The sequence below is a fragment of the Callorhinus ursinus genome, unplaced genomic scaffold (genome assembly GCF_003265705.2).
Source record: "Callorhinus ursinus isolate GAN/ISIS: 27379988/994484 unplaced genomic scaffold, GSC_fseal_2.0 scaffold56, whole genome shotgun sequence".
NCBI classification, from domain to species: domain Eukaryota; kingdom Metazoa; phylum Chordata; class Mammalia; order Carnivora; family Otariidae; genus Callorhinus; species Callorhinus ursinus.
This window is the reverse complement of record NW_027397118.1, coordinates 161,419-182,088: the sequence shown is the minus strand read 5'-3', so window position 1 is coordinate 182,088 and position 20,670 is coordinate 161,419. Positions and strand designations below refer to the sequence as shown.

The following is a 20,670-nucleotide window of genomic DNA, read 5'->3' as shown; positions in this document are numbered from 1 at the left end:
AGTGATTTAGATGAAACAGATTCAGCCCCTATGAGATCTCTAAGAATGAATAAGTAAGGCAGTGAGGGCCACAACACAGAGAGAGGCAACAGGACTCCCTGCCAGAGGAACAAACCTATCCCGTCCTGCCCACAGATCTGGCGCATTCTTAAGAGATTTTCTGGGGGCGCCTGGGTGGCTCAGTCAGTGAAGCGTCTGCCTTCAGCTCAGGTCATGATCCCAGGGTCCTGAGATCGAGAGCCCTGCATCGGGCTCCCTGCTAAGCAGGGCATCTGCTTCTCCCTCTCCCGCTGCCCCTACTCCCCGACTTGTGCACACGCCCTCTCTCAAATGAAAAAATAAAATCTTGGGGGGAAAAAAACAGACTTTCTGAAAATGCTGTTTTGTTCTCCCTGATAATATAGTCACAGTTTTTCTGGACTGTTCAGTGGTCCTGGTCCAGTCCCCAACTCAGCCAACCTCCCTGGCATGTTGTTTCTCTGTTACTTTTGTGCATGTGCAAAATGGAAAAATACATTCTCTTGTCCCAGTGAGTGCATAAGCTGTTTGAAAGCAAGGATTCCCCCCATCCCTTTCTTTTAAATCTTACAGGCATACTTGTTCTACCTCAGGGCTGACATTGACAAGGAATATGAAGAGAGTCAGCAGACCCCAGAAATTAGGATGGCAGGTTGTGAGTGGGGAACGGTCCTGCCATAGAGTGATGAGGCTGAGGGATGGAGGAGGACAGCCCAGAGCTTCCCACAGCACTCACTGCCAGCTCCACAGCCAGTCGGAGGTAATGTCCCCACCCCCTTGCCAGGACTGGTCCGGAGCCCGGGCACAAACAGCACCCCACGCCCTGGGCAGAACCCCAAGCCCTACTTGTGGAAAAGATGTCCGCAGGGCAGTTTCCTCGCGGCCTGCATGGAGTCCCAGCAGATGGCACAGTCGTCATTGTTGACGGCCAGCTCCTCCGGAGTTGCTACAGCAAACCTATAAAAGACGAACGCAGCCAGCAGACCTCCGTCAGTTCCACACACATACACTGAGTGCCACGCCATAAACTTCGCCCTCTGACAGCAGTTACAGAGGAATCTGGGGCAGTTAAACGTTCCCAACCATCAAAAACATTACACCTGCTTTCTCTTCATAGCCCACCAAAGAGCAAGAAACGTAAACACGGAAACGAACTCTGTCTTAACAACAGCTGTTAGTTCCTTCAACATAACACATTAGCTAAAAATGATTTGAGGGAACATTTCTGGGCAAACCAGAGGAGTTAAGACCCACCCCTGGAGAGCCAAACTGTTCCCCTGGACACTAAAAGGATACCCATTCATCTCACATCTGCAGGCTGGCAAGTGAGTCCCTCCCCTGGTGAGCTTAAGAGCATGTGTGTAAACATGCATGTGGAAGGTATTAAGTGAGACCCACTTCATAAAATAGAGGACAGAAGCCCAAGGAAGCTTCCCCTTAATGATGATGATGATGATGATAAAACTAATGGCAAAATAAGAACCACCTAGTATTTATTGAGCAGCTACTACATACCCATACCGTTCTAAACATGTTACCTGCACTACCCCACTGGCTCCTCCCAGCAGTTCCAGGACAAAGGCTCTGCTATCGTCCCTAGAGTGGAAGCAACTGAGGCACAGAGATTTAATTAAGGTGCCCCCAAATCACACAGCAAATCCTCACACAGGTAGGATTCACAGCTGGCAGTCCTTCTCCAGAGCCTCCACTTATCCTCTTCACCCTTCAGTTAACAGCTAACAAAAGTGGTTCTCGGATCACCTGGGATCTGTTATTATAAAAGATCTAAAACGAGTCCAGCTGGGCAACATCAGCGTGTGCTCACGCACCTGGCCTCCATGTTGCCAACCACACGCAAGTAGTTCTTGTGCCGGCGGATCCGACGCTGCACTTCGTGGAATAGGTAACGCAGCTGCATGAAGATGACCAAGCTGGCCATGGATAACCAGATGTTGCCAAATAACTTTGCAGGAAGGAAAGAGAATGAAACACACAATAAAAATGAATGTGAACTTGCTAGTGACAAAGGTGACGTATGTAACAGAAGCTCTTATTGGTGGTAAACAGGAACTGGAACAATCTTTCACCAAGCAAATGCAGGTATTTATCTCACTACCATAAACAAGGTACACGCTCTTTGGCTTAGTCATTCCATCATCAGCTATCTTTTCTCAGGAACTAATCCGAAATTTAAAAGCTTTATGCACAAAGATATCCATCCATGCAATTATAAAAAAGAAAACCAGGAAATTAGCAAAATGCCCAGTAGGGAAATAGGTTGTAAATTCATGTAATGTAATAGTATATAGTCATTAATTACATTTTTTATGAAATAAAGTTATATATTATTATACTATATTTACATATAACATTTTTAAAGATTAATTACATGGGAAAATATTTAAGTGAAAAAAGCCAGATAAAACTATCTCAAAAAACTAATGTGATAAACTATGTAAAGATGTGAAAATAGCAAACAACTGAATACAATCTAAATATCCATTATGAGGGTTGGTTAATTAAATTACTATACATCTATATGATGGAATTCTTATCCTGAAGGCATTAAATGGTTCCAAAGAACGGTGGTTAGCACAGGACAATACAGATAATACATTAGCTAAAAAAAAAAAAAAGCAAAACTAAACTGAATGTCCAAAATACAATCTCAATTTATGACTGTATGTATCTGAATATAAAAGGAAGCAATAAATACAATAAAACGTTAATAGTTATCCCTGGGCATTCGAGGGAGTTTTAAACAAAAGCTATACATGTTTTTTTTAAATATGTTTTCAAAGTTATTTTCAAAAAGCATACTTAGAAATGTCCTGTGTCTAACCCAGTCATTTTTTTTAAAGATTTATTTATTTATTTGAGGGGGGAGGGGTATGGGGAGAGGGAAAGGGAGTTATAAGCAGACACCACTCAGAGCGTGGAGCCTGACTTGGGGCTCAATCTCACGACCTGAGCCAAAACCAAGAGTCAGACATTTAGCCAGCTGTGCCTCCCAGGCGCCCCTAACCCAGTAATTTTTAAATGCATCTTTAATAGGCTTATAGTATAAATCAACTGCCCACCAAATATGTTGATTCTCACCATTATTAGATCACTGAAGTGCTAACCACGGAAGCAGATTTTCAAAACTGTAATTTCTTGCACAGCAAAGTAAAATGTAAATGATGAAGTAGGAGGAATTAAGTACAAATGCTTTCTTTTTAATTATAAAGCAGAAACTTTATGAATCCATGAAGTAGCTAACATTACGAGAGTTCCCATTACCCCCCACAAAGTAACTGCTATGTATCAGAAGCCACAGAAACTAGGGGGAGCATACGGAATCCTCTTAATTTCATGGTAGAAGAATGACCAGTGACTAGGTCAGTGGAGGTCACGGGGTGCCCTAGGAGGACAACAAACTCAAGCTGGGCTCCAGCCAAAGTGCACGCCATTATTCTATACCCAGCGGCAGAAAGACAGACGGGCACAGCTGCGTTTGTTTTGAGAGTCTTTACGCAGTTTATCCACAAATGTTTCATTTCTTATGGACTAACCAGGGTTTCTGATTCTAAAACACTTAGCTCTCTGTTAGAGCTCCTTCTGAGGAAGCTTACCAACATGTGAATATGGTGCATGAGGTCCAGGGACAAGAGAGTGAGCTCCATGACAAAATCTGTGTAATAGACATAGGTTCCTTTTCCCTCCCACGTCCCTTCATGGTTGAGGTCCCAGAGGTGAATTACATATCTGCAGTGAACAGAGAAAAATCATTTTAGCAATTTACTGTTAGTTTAATCTGGCTTACACATGATGCAGTATAGTCACATTTTTATAGATTTTAAACATGTGACATCTTAAAAACTGTATGAGTAGACCTCAATCGCCTCCCTCCCAAATTTCTACTCACCGTAAAATCACATGAGCAGTCCTCACTGTCACAAGAAGAGACTATAAAGAAAGATGTATTTTTTTCTTTAGTAAAATTTGGAATTGCTCAGGCCAAACTTAACTTTTACAAAAAGATAAAAGGCAAGCATTTCTCAGTTCAACTAAAACACGGGTTATTCAAGGGAGGGGGCGGCGGGGGCATGGGATGAATGCGGTCAGAGAGTAGAAACTCCCAGTTACAAGATAAATGAGGACTGGGGATGTAACGCCCAACACAATGACTGTAGTTAACACTGCTGTGGTACATCTGAAAGTTGTGGAGAGGGTGGATCCTGAAAGTTCTCATCACAAGGGAAAAAACCCTTTTCTTTCTTTTTCTGTATCTATAATGAGATGATGGATGTTAAGGAAACTTACTGTCATAATCACTTCACAATCTATGTCAGTTAATCATTAGGCTGTATACCTTAAACTTATACAATGCTGTATGTCAATTATATCACAATAAAACTGAAAGAAAAAAAAGGAGGTTGTTCAAGCTTACCAACTATTTTTTATCTGCTTCAAATTTCCACAGAATTCATGACCTAGAAACCAACTTCCATTGAGCCTTTTTTCTGTTAATAGGTGACAACTGATTACACCTGTCCATCTCCTGGGGCTGCCTCCTATAATCTTGAGATTCATTCCAGTAATTTGACAACCACTTCTGTTTTACACAGCAGGAAGTTACCATCGTTGATTACTACAAAGGGTGTTTGAATACTTGGTGATCCTCTACCCAAAGTATAGTTCAGGTACCCCAATCCAAGATGAGTACCTGCCCTCTACACAACGCTTTGTATACTCCCCTTGCCCACACAAAAACAAAAAGAACGAAGGAAATAAAAAATAAGCCCTTCGCAGTATTTTGTATTATAGAAATTGGTATTAAAAAAAATTTCCTCTTAAACTACCAAAATAGAACTGTTACATTGTTTGGGCGCCTGGGTGGCTCAGTTGGTTAAGCGACTGCTTTCGGCTCAGGTCATGACCCTGGAGTCCCGGGATCGAGTCCCGCATCGGGCTTCCTGCTCAGCAGGGAGTCTGCTTCTCCCTCTGACCCTCTTCCCTCTCGTGCTTTCTCTCTCTCATTCTCTCTCTCTCTCAAATAAATAAATAAAATCTTTAAAAAAAAAAAAAAAGAACTGTTACATTGTTTGAGATTTGGAAATCCCAATTTATAAATGGAAAATATTTTACATAGATTAACACTATAAATATAGAAATATGATTAAGTTCAAAATATAAAATCTCTAACATTATTATCTTGAAACAATCACAGTAATGAGCTAAAATAAAAATATGTACTACAGTAAGACCCAATAGGCCTAATTTAAATGTCTTTATTTTTAGGTATACCTTTTCCAAAGTTTGGCTTAATATTAATTAAAAGTAAAAAGCAGGAAAACCAGACTATCATGCAAATGATGATTTATTGTAAAATATATCTGAAGCAAACTAATAACAGATCAGTGCAAAAAAATTTTTAGATTTTTTTCAAGAGAAATATACACATATAGACAGTATTCATTTAGAACTGCAAATGTTTTACTAAGTACTTAAATGTTCCCTTCCTAATTTTACACTACTACAACATATTCTGAAATCAATGTTATTAAGCAAAATTTAAAAAAAAAATTTTTTTAGTTTCTAAAATGAACTCTTACCTCCAACATGGGGCTTGAACTCACAACCCCCAGATCAAGAGTCACACATTCCACCGACTGACCCAGCCAGGCACCCCAATAAATGTTAACCCTATTCTAACAAATTCCCAAATAGCAGTTCAAACTTAGTATTTTGATATTAGCTAATTAACTTTAATAATCTATTATTTCATTTTTTTCCTTAATAGTAGCAATTATGGTAAAGATAAAAATATTTTGCCTTTGGCCTGAGGAAAAAAGCAAAGATAGCAACTGAATATAAGGACATACAAAAAAATTTTTATTTCTATTGAACAAAAATTTGTATTTTCAAAGGTTTAAAAAGTAAATTTAAAATATACATGAATATCTCAGATTAGTCTTCCAAAAGAAAGAATATAGCTTACATATTTATATTATCCTATAAAATTTTAATTTATATCCTAGCTAAAAAAATTCAATTTTTGGACTGTGCCACTGATCACTCTGAAACCTTAAATAATTCACTGCACCCTCTACATCAGTTTCCCCATTTATAAACAGGAATAATAAAATAAGTCAATACACTGCAGGTATTTACAGCAACCCTCAGCATACAGTAAGCACTACAGAAATGTGGGCAAAAATAATTATCTTTTATTATGTTGTAGCAAGGATTACAGGAAATCATACATTTTCCCCTTCAATACCAGTATGCAACACAAAAGCAAGGAATTCAAAACATGCTTGTTAAAACAAAAGACCAAATATCCCTCAGTCACAACATGGGTGACTTGAAAACATACAGGAGTATGATCAGAACAAAAACCCACGTCCACACCTTACCTCTGCTGCCATGAAAGCCAGAGTGTGCATCCCGTGGGTGTAGCCTGTGACACAGCAGACGACTGCCAATCCACAGCAAGAAAGCAGCATTGCGATCAACAGAGACAGAACTCGCCCGTGGCTACTCATGGGTGTGGTGGGAGAAAAGGAAAGCTGAAACGTACAAAACAGGAGAAGGAAGCTCATTCTTCATGGCACTGTTAAGCATCCCTGAGAAACTCAAGGGTAGTCTCCGTGTCTTTACTCAGGAACCTGGGCTTAGCAGCGCCGCCAAATGCCAAGCACAGAAAAGCACCCCAGTGCCAGATGGTCAAATTCTCCAACCAACCTAAATATGAGCACGAGCTGATATTCAGAGATCTTTATCACTTACTTTACAGAATATTAACAATATACATCATATTTCCATCTCAAATTCTCAAGGATCCTCCTCCTACCAGTGGGATGATAAGCCTCTCTCTAAGCAATTTTCCAAAGGTATTTAAGTCTCTCAATATTCAACAGCACTCCAGACAGCACCAAGTTCTTTTTTTTTTTTTTAAAGATTTTATTTATTTATTTGAGAGATAGAGAGCACGAGAGGGAAGAGGGTCAGAGGGAGAAGCAGACTCCCCGCCGAGCAGGGAGCCCGATGTGGGACTCGATCCCGGGACTCCAGGATCATGACCTGAGCCGAAGGCAGCCGCTTAACCAACTGAGCCACCCAGGCGCCCTGGACGGCACCATGTTCTGTTGTGTTTCTTTCTCGATCTTGCTCTCCCCCTCCTCCTGAAAATTCACTGGGGGCATATTCCTACAGGGTTCGGGGCTAGGACAAGGGAAATGTCATCCAGGTGCGGAGCACCCCCTACCACGATGCTAGGTTAACAGTATACAAGGAGAGGCAACAGCGGGGACAGAGGCCTGGGCTGGGAGTCTGAGCAGGAGGGTGGAGGTAACAAACCCGTTCGGGAGGTTGCGCGCTCCTGCTCCTGACCCCTGAAGAGCTTTCAGACCGAGATGAACTCACACAGAGGTGCAGGGACCACCTGTCCCCAAGGACCGGGTGAAGCGAAGAGCAAATGAGGCCCCGGAGTGGTGTAACTGAGGGGCAGAACTGTAGGTGTGCGTTTCCCCAGGACCCCTGACATTCGTCCAGGGGCACTGAAGAGTAAGGGTTCACCCCACAGCTCTGATCTGAAGTTGAGAGACAGATCTTGTACCCGGACAGAGAAGGATTCACCTCTCTCAGGACCCAGGGAGACAAGAGGGCTAATTCAGTCCTTGCCCAGGGGTGGAAACAGTGAAAACTAGTCCAAAAGAAGGTTCCAAGAATCAGAGGAAAAAAACGGAAGGAGACTGGAACAGAAAATATCTGGAAGACAGCCGCTTTTATTCAGCTTATATGTTAAGCTTTCCTCGAGCTGTGATGGGAACAGTTTGTGTAGGTGAACTGACCCCACGCCGGCTGTAACGCGCTCTGCTAGTGGGGAGGGGAGGGAACCTTCAGCAAAGACACTGATCCTGCATTCTGTGGCCGCTACAGGAAGTTCCTTAAGAAATAGGCGGTGGCTACCTGATCTGGGAGCCTTGCCCTGGAGACCTACCCAGGACGTGCCCGTTATGGCTCCTTCATCTTACACAATTCAAACCTGGCAAATGTGTGACTAAGCAAGCAGAGAGCTTGGCTAAAAACTCACATATTCAAATCGGTCCTTGCAGAGCTGAACCATCAGATGTAGAAATACAAGTCCAGCAAACCAGAGGCACCACATGACCACCTCTTCCACCGTCTGCACATTCAGCACACCAAAAATGAAAATGAACTTGTAGAAAATAAAATTCCAGAACTTGTCTTTGAGGTGCTGAAAAGACAAATATTTATAAAGGTTAGTACTATTACATCTAACCTATTTAAGAGAAGTTAACACAACAAAAACTGCCTGCTCTGGAGATAATACATTCTACATTCAGCTTTCTAACATTTGTTCGCAAGACATTAGAACGTAAAGAAAAAAATTAACTCTCTAAAGAATAAAGGTAAGGCACCTAGAAAGTCATGTGTAGACTCTGAATTGCAATCCCTCAGTTATAAAATTTTAGCCATCAAAAGGGGAGTGATATTAGTCTAGTACCTTGTATATTAAGAATACAAATACTTCCAACACAAAATTTTAAAAATGGTGAAGTCTACAAGTATCATTTTTAATACTTCTGCTCTTTGGATTTGTAAACAGTAGAAAAGATTTGGCTTTTTCTTTTTAAACATCCTTCAGATTAAAAAATAACATATGCTCATACACCAGCCTATAATCCGTAAAAAGAGTAAAACAAAAATGCCTTAGCATTTTTATGCATTTTTCTTGTCTTCTCCTAATGTGCAAAACCTTAATTTTTGTGTACACTGCTTTATTTCACTTCTCATATTGTGAGAACCTTACTAGCATCAGTGAATAATCTGTGAATGTATCATTTTAGTGGTTACAGATGGACAATGAAATTGTTTTTGTCTCCCTTTGGAAAATGTTGCAATGAATATCTCTGCCAGAGTTTCTATTTCTTCAGCATTATGGAATCAAAGGTTACAAATGTTTTTATGGTTTCTAATAAGTACCACCCACCTGGTTTCCAAAGAAGTTGTATAAATGTACTCTCTCAGGGTTAGTGGGAGAGTACTTTGCCTACAAGGAGGCTATCCAGTTTTTAAAATCTTCACTACCCTGAAGAAAAAGGTCAAGGAGTGGAGTCTAGCCCCTAAAATACACTATCGAGCCATCTGTGGGAGGGGTGGGAACTGAGTAAAGACATGAGAATCAGGCGCCTGGGTGGCTCAGATGGTTAAGCGTCTGCCTTCGGCTCAGGTCACGATCCCAGAGTCCTGGGATCGAGTCCCACATCGGGCTCCCTGCTCCTTGGGAGCCTGCTTCTCCCTCTGCCTCTCTCTCTCTCTCTCTCTCTCTGTCTCTCATGAATAAAAAAAAAAAATCTTAAAAAAAAAAAAAAAAAAAGACATGAGAATCAAACAGGACTCCTAAGTATATTCTCAGAAATAGTTCTGAACCACATAAATGTTTCACAAATTCAAACAATTAAAACAGAAAAAAAGCAAAACTGAATAGAAACAGAAATAACTGAGCCTAAATGTGTAACAAAATGAAGGATTACTGAAAGATGAGATTATTACTTTGAGGACTTTTAGCCACTCTCCTAACTGTACACCATTTGCACAAAGATCAAAGGGAACTAGGAACCTTTGGTGAACGCCTATTTCCAGATCTGGGACAGGTGAAGTACAAGGCAAACCCAGGACATCTTGTGCCTGGGTTTTGAATCTTCACCCCACCGTGTATTTGCTGTGTGACTTGTAACGAGTCACTTAACATTCCCGTGCTTTGGTCTCCCCATCTATAAGATGGGCCTTATGAGCCTGGTATCCACCTCACAGAACTGCTGGAGAAACTCAACTAAGCTACTATATGTACGGTGCTGGGACATGTGCCATAGCAGGCATTATGCGCCTTAAAAAAAAAATTCCTTGCTCTAAACCTCCCCGGAACAGTTTCTTTTTTATCCTGCTTTCGGTATTCAGTGTCTTTGCCTCCAGCATGACTTTATTTCTTGAACTTTCTTGAATCACCCACAGAGCAAACCCATGTCAATTCTGCAGAGTTCTAACTCAAACTAGTGCTTGATAAATGCCACTGGATGACACTCATCAAAAAAAAGTCATCACGGTGGTGAGCACAGCATAATGTGCACAGAGCTCTGGAATCACTGTTTGTGTAGCTGAAACTAAGGTAACACTATGTGTTAATTATACTCGAGTAACAAGTTTTAAATAAGTAAGTAAAATAAATGAAAGATGTGATCAGTACTAAAAAACTCAAAGTAGGATAACAGATGTGCCCGTTACCTCTAGGTATCGTAAAAATCTATATAACGCTCCAAGGTAATGTGTTCTGAAAATTTTGAACGGATATTTAACATTTCAGGAAAACGAAAGCAGTGGATTAAGGCCCACTGGTGCCAGATCAATCCACCAGCAAGGAGATGGCTTGCCTGGCCTGATCAATTTCTGGCCCGCAAGCCAGAAGTTTTTCTTCACAAAGAAAGAAGCATCAAAAGGAGCTTTTGATTCCTACCCCAAAACAACCTTCCACAGTGCTACCTGGGAGACCTCTGGAGTTGATATTTTCGAGAAAGTGCTGAATACTCAGTAATGAAAACTCTCTGGGAGAACAAACAGTCCTGCTCATAACAGCATCCAAGGGCTCAACCACACAGTAACCTCGGTTTAGCTCTGAACTAGGACCTCAGCTGATCTGATAACAGGGGACTTATGCTGAAAGGGTAGGTAAGGAGCGAGGCCAATGCAGGTTCAAGGTAGCAGGTCCCTGTGTCTCATTGCAGGGATAAGATAAAGTGAAATCTAGTTCTGTTTGTATGTTGTTGTTTTAAGGCCAGTTCTAAATTCTTATTTTTAAACACACCGTTCTACATTCTATGCTAAAATCCTTGGGGGCCTGCCAATCTGTACGGTATGCTTGTGGCACATTCTTTATTAAAAGCATGTCCTGCTCATATACCTGCACCTTCTGGGAGTAATGTTCCAATGTCAGACTATCCCTAATCTTCTGCTGGTGGAATGACGAATCTTAATTTACTTGTCCAAAGGGAGAAATCTAAATCTCTCAGTAATTCCTTTGGAAAAGAACCTATATTCTAAAGAGTGATGTTTATTATTATTCGAACTAAAATCTATGCTTCTTTAAAAACTGCATTCATGAGAGTCATGGGAAAAACAGCTATAAAGAACAATATCAGGTCAACCTGGCTATACTGCACATGGACTGTGGATTCCATAAAGTATTTTATCAATGCTAAGTTTCCTGATTTTGATCATTGTGCTATGGTTACATAAGAAAATGTCCTTGCTCTTGGGAAATACATGCTGAAGTATTTGGAGGTCCAAGGGTATGACGTCCACAACTTACTCTCAAATGGATCAGAAAAAATACGTATAATATAAATAAAAGACAAATGTGAAAGCAAATGGGACAGAATGTTGACAACTGTGAATCTGGATAAGGGTATATGGAAGCTCTTCAGAGTATTCATGCAACCTTTCTGTAAGTTTAAAATTATATCAAACACAGAGTTAAAAAAAAAAATCGGGTCACTAGAATCCATCCTTGCTGTTTGGACTTACCTGCCTCTCACTCACTCGAAGAGGGCCAAACACAATACACTGGATTAGCTTAGCCACCAACATCAAAACACAGCATGCAGTATTTACTAGAACCTGTAAACAAATCAAAGAAAGAAAGTTTATTTCCTCCTGTTGAAAAATAATAAAAGGTCTAAAAATTTTGTATTAGGAATTCAACATTTCTAAGGACTGAGCCTCCACAGTTCCCTACCAATACAAGATAAGTAATGTTTGAAGGGGCACACTTTTATGGGTGGTGGGAGTAGAGATGAGGAGTGGGAAGGAGAGGCACCAGCTTACCAGTTAATCACAGAGCCCTGTCCCAGTATGCACCATCCAGCAGGCCACCTTTCCCTTCAGCCTTTACTGAACTGTACGTAAACTTTATACTGAACATACAAAACTGTATGCGCACTGTAAGCCATAGGTGTCTCTTAGGTATATCATTTCCTACACTAAGATTTTGATAGCCTTGAAGAAAACTTTTCTCGAAATTGAGGTTATCATGAACTAAAACCCAGCACCCAAATATCTTACTCTGCCCTTCCAAACAAACAGCAGGTGAGGAGAGGGGTGATGGTCACAGAAAACCCACAAGACCATAAAAAAATTGAGAACCCCCTATACATATATAGGGGTATGTGTATATACACATACATACTACAATGGGACATCATGTCAGCCAAAAGATAAATGTTCTCCATGCTCAGTGTTGGCCTTCAAGTAATGGTTCTGGGGCATCCGAGGGGAATGGAACTGAGAAACCAAAAAGAAGGAAGAAGCAAACTGGCAGGTGTGTCTGAGAACTGGAAGGCAACCAGAAGCCACCAATGCAAAACCAAGGCCTTCTTCAACAGGAGACGGGAAATCTCTTTACTTAGATAATTAAAAGATGGATATCCCGACACCTAAACAACAAATATAATGCTCACAAAATGAAAGAGTGGGCTGCCCTTGACCGAGAAACTAGTGGGGCACATCTTACCACTTACACTCAAATGATTTTTAAAATTCTGCATGACCCCAAAAGCCAAAAGGACCTTGATAAAGACAGTAAATATGACTTTCATTGAGAGCAATGGAAATGAACCCCAACTCAATGTAAAGACTGCTTTAACTTTTCATTGACTAACTTTACTGGAAGGTGGCCATATTCTTCTTCCTGGGTCATTCTTCCCTCTATTTTTAAAAGAAGCAAATGATATTGTCAAAGGAAAAAAAAGATGACTGAAAAAGTAATGCAAGAAAACAAGCTCCTTAAGATCTATCTCTTTAGGTCCTCCTTAGTATCTCACACCATGCACCCCTTTGGGAGAACATATATAATGGCAGCCCTGATTCATTACAAAAAGATTAAATTATGTTTAGTCCTATCTGCCTAATGGGACAAGGAAATATGTGATATATTTTTAAAGAATTAAAAAAAATAGTTTGGCTGAAACAGTTCTGGTAATTAAGTCCTGCAAATAATCAGGAAAAAACCCAAATCAGTTATCCAAAACATCCTATATATCCCTAACTTGTGACTCCCTGTCAAACAGCCCTATTTGAAATGGTCCAAAAAAATAGCTTAGAATACTAATTTTTAAGGAGATGAAATAGATGTGGAGAAGGTTCATTTTCATTGTGTTCTAAACCAGCCAACGGGAACTTTAGTCATGTTAATTAAGAAAAACTTCATCAGACAAAACCACAACCACAACCCTTCATGCCACATCTCCTAGCCAAGGTTTTTTTTTCTTTTTTTTTTAAGTAAACTCTACCCCCAACGTGGGGCTGGACCTCTTGACCCTGAGATCAAGAGTTGCATGTTCTTGCTTCAGGCAGCTGTGACCATGTCTTTAGAAACTGTTAGAAATAATTTCAAAACAGATGGGAAAAAATAATACCTTTTACAAATCATTTAGATATTCAACTTTCCAACATTATTATTCTGTGTGGTTACAGCATAGAGGGTCCATTTTAGTAATGTGTCAAACAACGTTCAACAGAGGAGATAAGACTTTTAGGTGGTTTGCAACAAAAAGATGAGAAAGTGGAAAAATGAGTCAATTGTAGGACTAAATAGTGATCCTCCACAAAGACTAGCCAAAGAGGCATTTAGCAATTAAAGAAATTTAAAATTAAAAAAAAAAAAAAAAGAGTTGCATGTTCTATTGCCTGAGCCAGCCAGGTGCCCCTGAACAGAATTTTTTAAGTCAGCCAAACATCCCCCAGCCTAATTACAACACAATTTAAAAAAAGAATTCTTGCTGGTTTTGCATGTAGGCATAGGAAATAAAGAAATAAAGTCCACACATTTAGCACCTACTTGTTCAAGGCATGTCGGAGGTTAAGAGACATGAGGGAGCTCTAGACCCCGCATTCAAAGACCTTTTAGAATCTACAGGACACAGAACTTGATAAGCATCTAACAGTACACCAAGCAGGCTACTGGGAGAGCAATCAATGCAGGAGAAGAAAGTAAATCTGGGGTGGCTTAATCATTGCTCTATCCAAAAGCACATTCTCGTATATCTTGGGTTACAAAACAAAAAGTAAAGTATTATTTACTATTTCTCAGTTACATTTCTTAAAGTTCAAAAATACAGTTTAAAAAAATTAGTATCTTTTTTTTTAAAGTGGAAGTCTGTCACAATCCCATCACTCATAGATAATCATTTCTTATTTTAATTTCAATGGAAGATTTAAAAATTAGCAAGGCTAAGAAGGGAAAAAAAAAAGCTTGAGAAAATATACTGATATTAGAAAGGGAATTTATGTAAAAAGGAGGAGCTAAACTTTTGTGAACTTTATATGAAAGCTAGAGCTACAGAGAATTGGAGGCAACTAAAAATTATTTTAAGATGATGAACAGTGTTTTTTAAAACATCTTAGCGATTATTAATAAACTATTTATTCTATGTCTATTTATAAAAAATGACTTAATATAGGATAAATTCTCAACTTTAAAACTGATAAAGCCTTGAAAAATTGCAAATATGGAAAGAAATACAATGGTAGCATTCCTCACTTAAGAGCAAATCCCACCAACACTTCAATTAGAAAAAAAAATCACCTGTACAAAAAAAAATTGGGGGTGCCTGGGTGGCTCAGTCAGTTAAGCATCTGCCTTTGGCTCAGGTCATGATCCCAGAGTCCTGGGATGGAGCCCTGCATCAGCCTCCCCGCTCAGTGAGGAGCCTGCTTCTCCCTCTCCCTCTGCCTGCCACTCCCTCTGCTTGTGCTTTCTCTGTCAAATAAATAAATAAAATCTTTAAAAAAAAATTTTTTTTTACTGTGGTTCTATGTGTGAGCATTTGCTAAATTTCACACTGTATAAAATCATTTGTTCCTGGGCCTCTGAATAGGAGAGAAAAATAAATGGATGAGATAAGTGGTGTTTTCTAACTGAAATAAAATATTTCATTCTAAAAAATAAACTAAGTAAATACATTAAAGCAAGTCCTAGATCAGATTCCATTAGGTCACCCAGTAATATTCTTACAGAAACACTTTAGCCCAGTTGTACATCCATAGAACCAGGACGAACCTTCTCACTTCCAACAAGCAAAACGAGGCTCACCTCCAGCACGCCTGGTCTGAACCACCACTTTATCCACATAGACCACCCTAAAAGTACTGACCTCATTTTATTGTTCTATGCAACCAGCTAGTTTTTCCTTGCAGGCAGAATCCAGACATAAATGTAAAGACAAGGGGTTCACTGGAGCACTGTTCACTAATAGCAGAAAAATGGTGGGAGGCAAGTTCAATAAACTGCCAGCCATTCAGTGGAATACAATGAAGCCAGGAAAACTAACTCAGCAGCTCTCTTTTTTACTAGCATTGTATGGAAACTTCAAGATCACGTGTTCACTGAAAAAAAAGCAAGGTGTAGAAACGCCATTACCATGTTACCCTGTATGTAAAAGAGAAAGCATATGCACACATACACACAGACACATTTGTATAATCACAGATGTGAACAGTGTCAAGGACTTAATCAACCTGGATGTCTCCTGGTCCTCTACTTCACACCAGCATTAATTACAAGAAAGTGGTAATAGGGGGCGCCTGGGTGGCTCAGTCAGTTAAGTGTCTGCCTTCGGCTCAGGTCAAGATCCTGGGGTCCTGGGATCAAGCCCTGAGTTGGGCCCCCTGCTAAGTGGGAAGCCTGCCTCTCCCTCTGCCTCTGCCCCTGCTTATGTGCTCTCTCACTCGCTCTCTCTCGCTATCTCAAATAAACAAAATCTTAAAAAAAAAAAAGTGGTAATGGCCACTTCTGGGAAAGGGAAGCAGAAGAGTTACTTTTCACTGTACATCACCTGTGACTTCTGTACCGTGATCATGCATTATTTATTTTTTTAATTTTTCTAAAGTTTAGAGCCTAGTAAACTTTCTGACCAGTTCTGAAGTTCCACATTTATTTTTCTCACCATGACGGGAGACTGATAACTAGCAATCCCAAACTGGGTGGCCTCAATGATCCTCTTACATGGTATTTCTACTATATTAAAATGCTTCAGAAGTTTCTCTTATTTATAGCAATGTAAAAACCTTAAATAATATTTTTTAAGACCCCACCAAACATCTTTCTTTTGTATTAGCCTACACAAAATAAAAACAAGTTTTGTTTGTCCCTGAGCAGCCTATAACAGAAAACATCAGATAGTACTGACCCAAGGAACCCCTACCTAATCAGGCTTAAAGTAATTCCCTTTAAGGCTCCATAAGAAAATTTCCCTCCCAGAATGGTTCTATTGTGCTACCTGAGAACAAGAGAAACTAAATTATAAGACAGTCTGGCCTGAGAGGAAAAGAGAAGAGAGCAGGTAACTCTCTTAAATAGCTTAGCCACGTTTATCACTGTGTAACCCTGGAGGTATTTCTGATCCTGTAAAATGCTGGCCACCAATGGGATGTTACTCATGAGCTTGTGATGAAATGTGGTTAAAGTACCAGGAACTGTTTCAAGAACAGGATCAATATGGATATTTCTTAGTCTCCTACTTAACACCAGCACTAACCACCACCTCCCCCACACAGCATTGTCTGTCTCTTCCCTGAAAGAACAACTGGAATATGTTATCTCTCTGCAGGCTCCCTGTGACAAGTATAAAATGCAAGAAAGGGGCACCTGGGCCGTGCAGTTGGTTGAGTGTCCGATTCTTGGTTTTGGCTCTGATCATGATCTCAGGGTGGTGAGACTGAGCCCTGGGTTGGGCTCCACACTCAGTGTGGAGCTGGCTTAAGACTAAGACTCTCTTTCCCTCTCCCCCACCCACCGCCCCTGCTCTCCCTCATTCGTGCTAACAAATGAATACATCTTAAAAAAAAAACAAACCCAATAAAATGCAAAGATGTATACTCCCCCTTATTACATGGATGATAGTGTTCCTCTTTTCACAATATCAGGGAAATAAGTGAGTTTATGTATACCAGGCACTCAGCATGCACATAGCAAGCAATCAAATTGTCTCTTTCCCCTCACCCTGAGGATCTTTCCTATATTTTTAAGTTGTTTATCTAGGCTTATATCCTATTATTTAGAAGTGTACTTTTTCTTTAGCTGCCCCAACGTTTCTAAAGCTATTTTTCTCTAAACTTCATTGGAATATTCAACTCATAAAGACTCAAACCTAGTAAATTACTTTTAATCCCGAAGTTTCATAATTATATGAAGATGGGCTCTTTAAAGGAGTCGGCAACTTTTTCTCTAATGGGCTATCAGATAATAAATATTTTAGGCTCAGTAGGCCACACACTCTCTGTCACATAGTCTTCCCCTTAAAAAAAAACAACAAAACTTGAAAAACATAAAAACCATCGTTAGCTAAATAGACTGTACAAAACAGGCCAGGCCAAAAAGGCCACCAATTTACCCATCCCTGCTCTAAATGGTCAGTTCACTTTTCTCCATTTCCGTTTTTGATGATTCCTTCCCTCCTACCCCACCCCCCGACTTCTATTTAAATTACTTGATTTGCATATAACTATGTCAGAACCTTCACACTTCTTTCGTATTCCCATTTCTCCATTTTACCATGTCCTGCTCTTACAACTTTAGAAGCAAATCTGTAAAAAAGGAAAATAAAAAACCAGAAAGGAGACAGTAATGAAAATAAGACAAATAAAGAAGTGGAAAAGCCAAATACACCTGTATAATTCAAAACAATATGGAATGGATCAAGAGGTACTTTAACGGAAGGGTCACCTGAAAATTGTAAAATAAGCCTAGAAATGAATAACAAAACCTAATCTCGAATGAAACTTTAGAATGAAAGTTCTAGAAAGACACGAAGAAACAAGTGGTCACATCAAACCTGGGGATTTGCTAGTGTGAGAACCCTGGAGCCTCCCTAGGACCTCTTCTCAACACCCACACCACAATGCCACCTGGAGAGACCTCCTTGGGGGAGGTCTAACTCACAATATCTCCTGGCCTCTTCCCATCCTCACCACTGCTGCCTCAGGGCACCCCTGAGAAAACTACCTCATCATGACAGTCCCTCCTCTCCTCCACTCCCACTTAAACCCTATGGCCCACAAAATAATGTCCTTGCTCCTTAGAAGGGCTGGCAAGGTTTACAGAATCTGACCCTCACCCCACATCCTATCCTCCCTAATCCATTTCTCAACCATCAGTGTGCCTAAAAAATCGCCGGGGACACTTAACAAAATGAAGATTCCAAGGCTCTGCCTTTCCCCTTGAATTGATCCCCGGATTGAATCTGAGAAACTACATTTTTCAAGTACCAGATTGTCATTTTCAGAAATACACCTTTATAGGGGTTGGTTACTTCCCTCACCTCCTGCAACTCCGAGGCCTCCCCTTTACCTTCCCAACTTCCCTCTTAATCATAGGACCCAAAGGAGTTGTAATTTAAGAGCCCAGTTTATGGGCCGCTCTGCAAAGGCCCTGCACTACCTTTCATACAACATCTGACCCTCACATGCTGTTTTCTCTACTTGTAATACATCATGCTGCTTGCTGAGATCCTTCTTACCTCCCAAGGCTGGGTTCAAATACCATCTTCCAAGCATCCTTCCCCTAGACATTACTTTCTCTTTCCTCCAGACCCTGCCATATTTTTTTTTAAATCTATCTATCAACACTTACCAAATTTTGCTTTATTTGTACATGGATTGCTTTGAGGGTAGGGGAAAGGGTTCACAGCTATGCCCTCCAGAGTGCCCCAAATGATACCTCTGAAAGGTTCTGAATTGAGTTAACCAAAACCTCCTGAGATGCTATCAGACCTATATTAAATTGTGCTCTACAAGGATAAGTTTTAGAGATTCCAATATGCCAAATAACAGCCAGCAGGATTTGCAAATTGGCAGAAAGATCAGTTTTTGTTTTATCTTGCTTGGTTTTTTAAAAAATTGAATCTGAATGTCTTTGGGCAGGGTGCCAAAGGGATCCATTTTGACCAAGGCCCTACCATATATTCACTCAATCATGCTATCCGTCAGGCTAAGGAAGCAGCCTTTTGAGATTGTGGCTCCTGCTCGGCTACTAAAGCATCCAGGTGCCATGGATGATGAGGAAAGCTTACAGAGCACACATGGAGTGTCTGAGAAACCAAGGCAGGCCAGCACGAAAGTGGTAAAACCACGAGGAAAAATGTTAGAAAAACTGTTAAGAAGATCAACTGAAAAAGGAAAACAATCATCAACAGATCAGGAAGAAATGAGAAACCTGCTCTAGGTAAGATCTCTAATGAAAAAGCCGAATGAAATAATAATTTCATTATTTTAATAATGAAAAAATTATTAGAAGAAATAATTTTCGCAGGAAAATCAACAGGCTCTATGAGGTGTTTTATGAAGAGGAGTTAACCTTGGAATTTGAACATGAGTTTGGTAAAAACAAAAACAAAAAACTCCTGGGAGGGGAAAATCACTAAATAATACTAGCAGTTGTTCTGTTCTATAGTGGTTCCGTCTCAAAGGCTTATTTAGGTCTCATACTTACCTATCAAAGAATACATTATAATCTTAACATTTGGCAGAAACACTCTTCACATCACTTTAAGTTGTTTACTGCTAACTCAAATGAAAAAATAGACTGGAGATAAGACAAAAGAGAGGTGAGTTGAGTTCTTTCTTTTCTCCCTTCTTCCGTTTACACAGTACCAAAATCAAGTACACAGCAGTGAAAGAATAAAACTTCACTCTTCACTGCCTTCTACTAATCTCTTCATTAGAAGGACCGGGAGACTTAATCCACAGCCCACCAAATTCATAAATCCCACAGCTTCCTGATGAAGCACAGTGGGATTAATTATAACAAATGAGTTGTATATCATTCTCTATCCTTGAAATATTAATCTTAGTCATTTACAGCCTACTCTTAACCCCAAATGGGAACTGTGGGAGAGAAGACAAGCCCCAAGACACCACAGTAAACCCAAGTGACAGACTTACATCCTGGAGCAACTTTTCTTATCATTTTGTGTGTGTGTGTGTGTGTGTGTGTGTGTGTGTCTGGGCACACACGTGTGCATGTACATGCATGGCATTTAAGGCCAAGGTGGAAGCAAAGTTCTTTAGCCAAAATACTGTTATCTGCCCAGCCTGAAATTATCTGTCCTAACAAGCGAAACCGGCATTTACGCCTTGTAGGTGCTGCTTATCTTGCACTGGCAGACAAACTGAAAACGTTTTAAAATGGATCACTAAAAGGCAAAAATCCTGAGTGAAAACGATGAGGCAGCTCTTGACTCTGAATGTTTTACTGCCCTCAGACATCAAAGGAAACCGTCATGAATCACCAGGTAAAGACAACAGGGAAGGAAGCACGTTTTGTATGTGTGTGTGTGAGCCAAACAGGACAATCATATATACAAATGGCAAAAAAAAAAAAAAAAAAAAAAAAAGTTATGGGAGACAGCCAGTCTCCTCACAGAAATGTCCCAACACACCCAGATGCGTACGATTCTCCCCTAGCCAGCACAGGATTCGTCTCTGCCCCCTCCTCTTCACGGGCAACCCGCTAACATTACCGGGCCGACCGAGCCAGAAAAGCCTTTCAACTTCCCTCCACAATTCACTGAACCGCCGGGGTAACCGACTCCC

The 20,670-nt window shown here is 40.3% G+C and overlaps 1 protein-coding gene across 3 annotated transcripts in view; it reads right to left on the bottom strand.

Annotated features, from left to right (window-relative positions):
• The window catches only part of LOC112809088 (cleavage and polyadenylation specificity factor subunit 5), a 68,329-nt gene that overhangs the window by 25,218 nt on the left and 22,441 nt on the right, over positions 1 to 20,670 (bottom strand). For all 3 annotated transcript variants that reach the window (XM_073884399.1, XM_025852431.2, XM_073884400.1), the window contains exons 5-11: positions 11,608 to 11,700; positions 8,099 to 8,263; positions 6,420 to 6,572; positions 3,926 to 3,966; positions 3,633 to 3,765; positions 1,848 to 1,981; positions 865 to 975 (exon numbers count right to left, since the gene is read on the bottom strand). In XM_073884399.1, the coding sequence (XP_073740500.1) occupies positions 865 to 975; positions 1,848 to 1,981; positions 3,633 to 3,765; positions 3,926 to 3,966; positions 6,420 to 6,572; positions 8,099 to 8,263; positions 11,608 to 11,700 (830 nt within the window). The remainder of the gene's footprint in view (positions 1 to 864; positions 976 to 1,847; positions 1,982 to 3,632; positions 3,766 to 3,925; positions 3,967 to 6,419; positions 6,573 to 8,098; positions 8,264 to 11,607; positions 11,701 to 20,670) is intronic.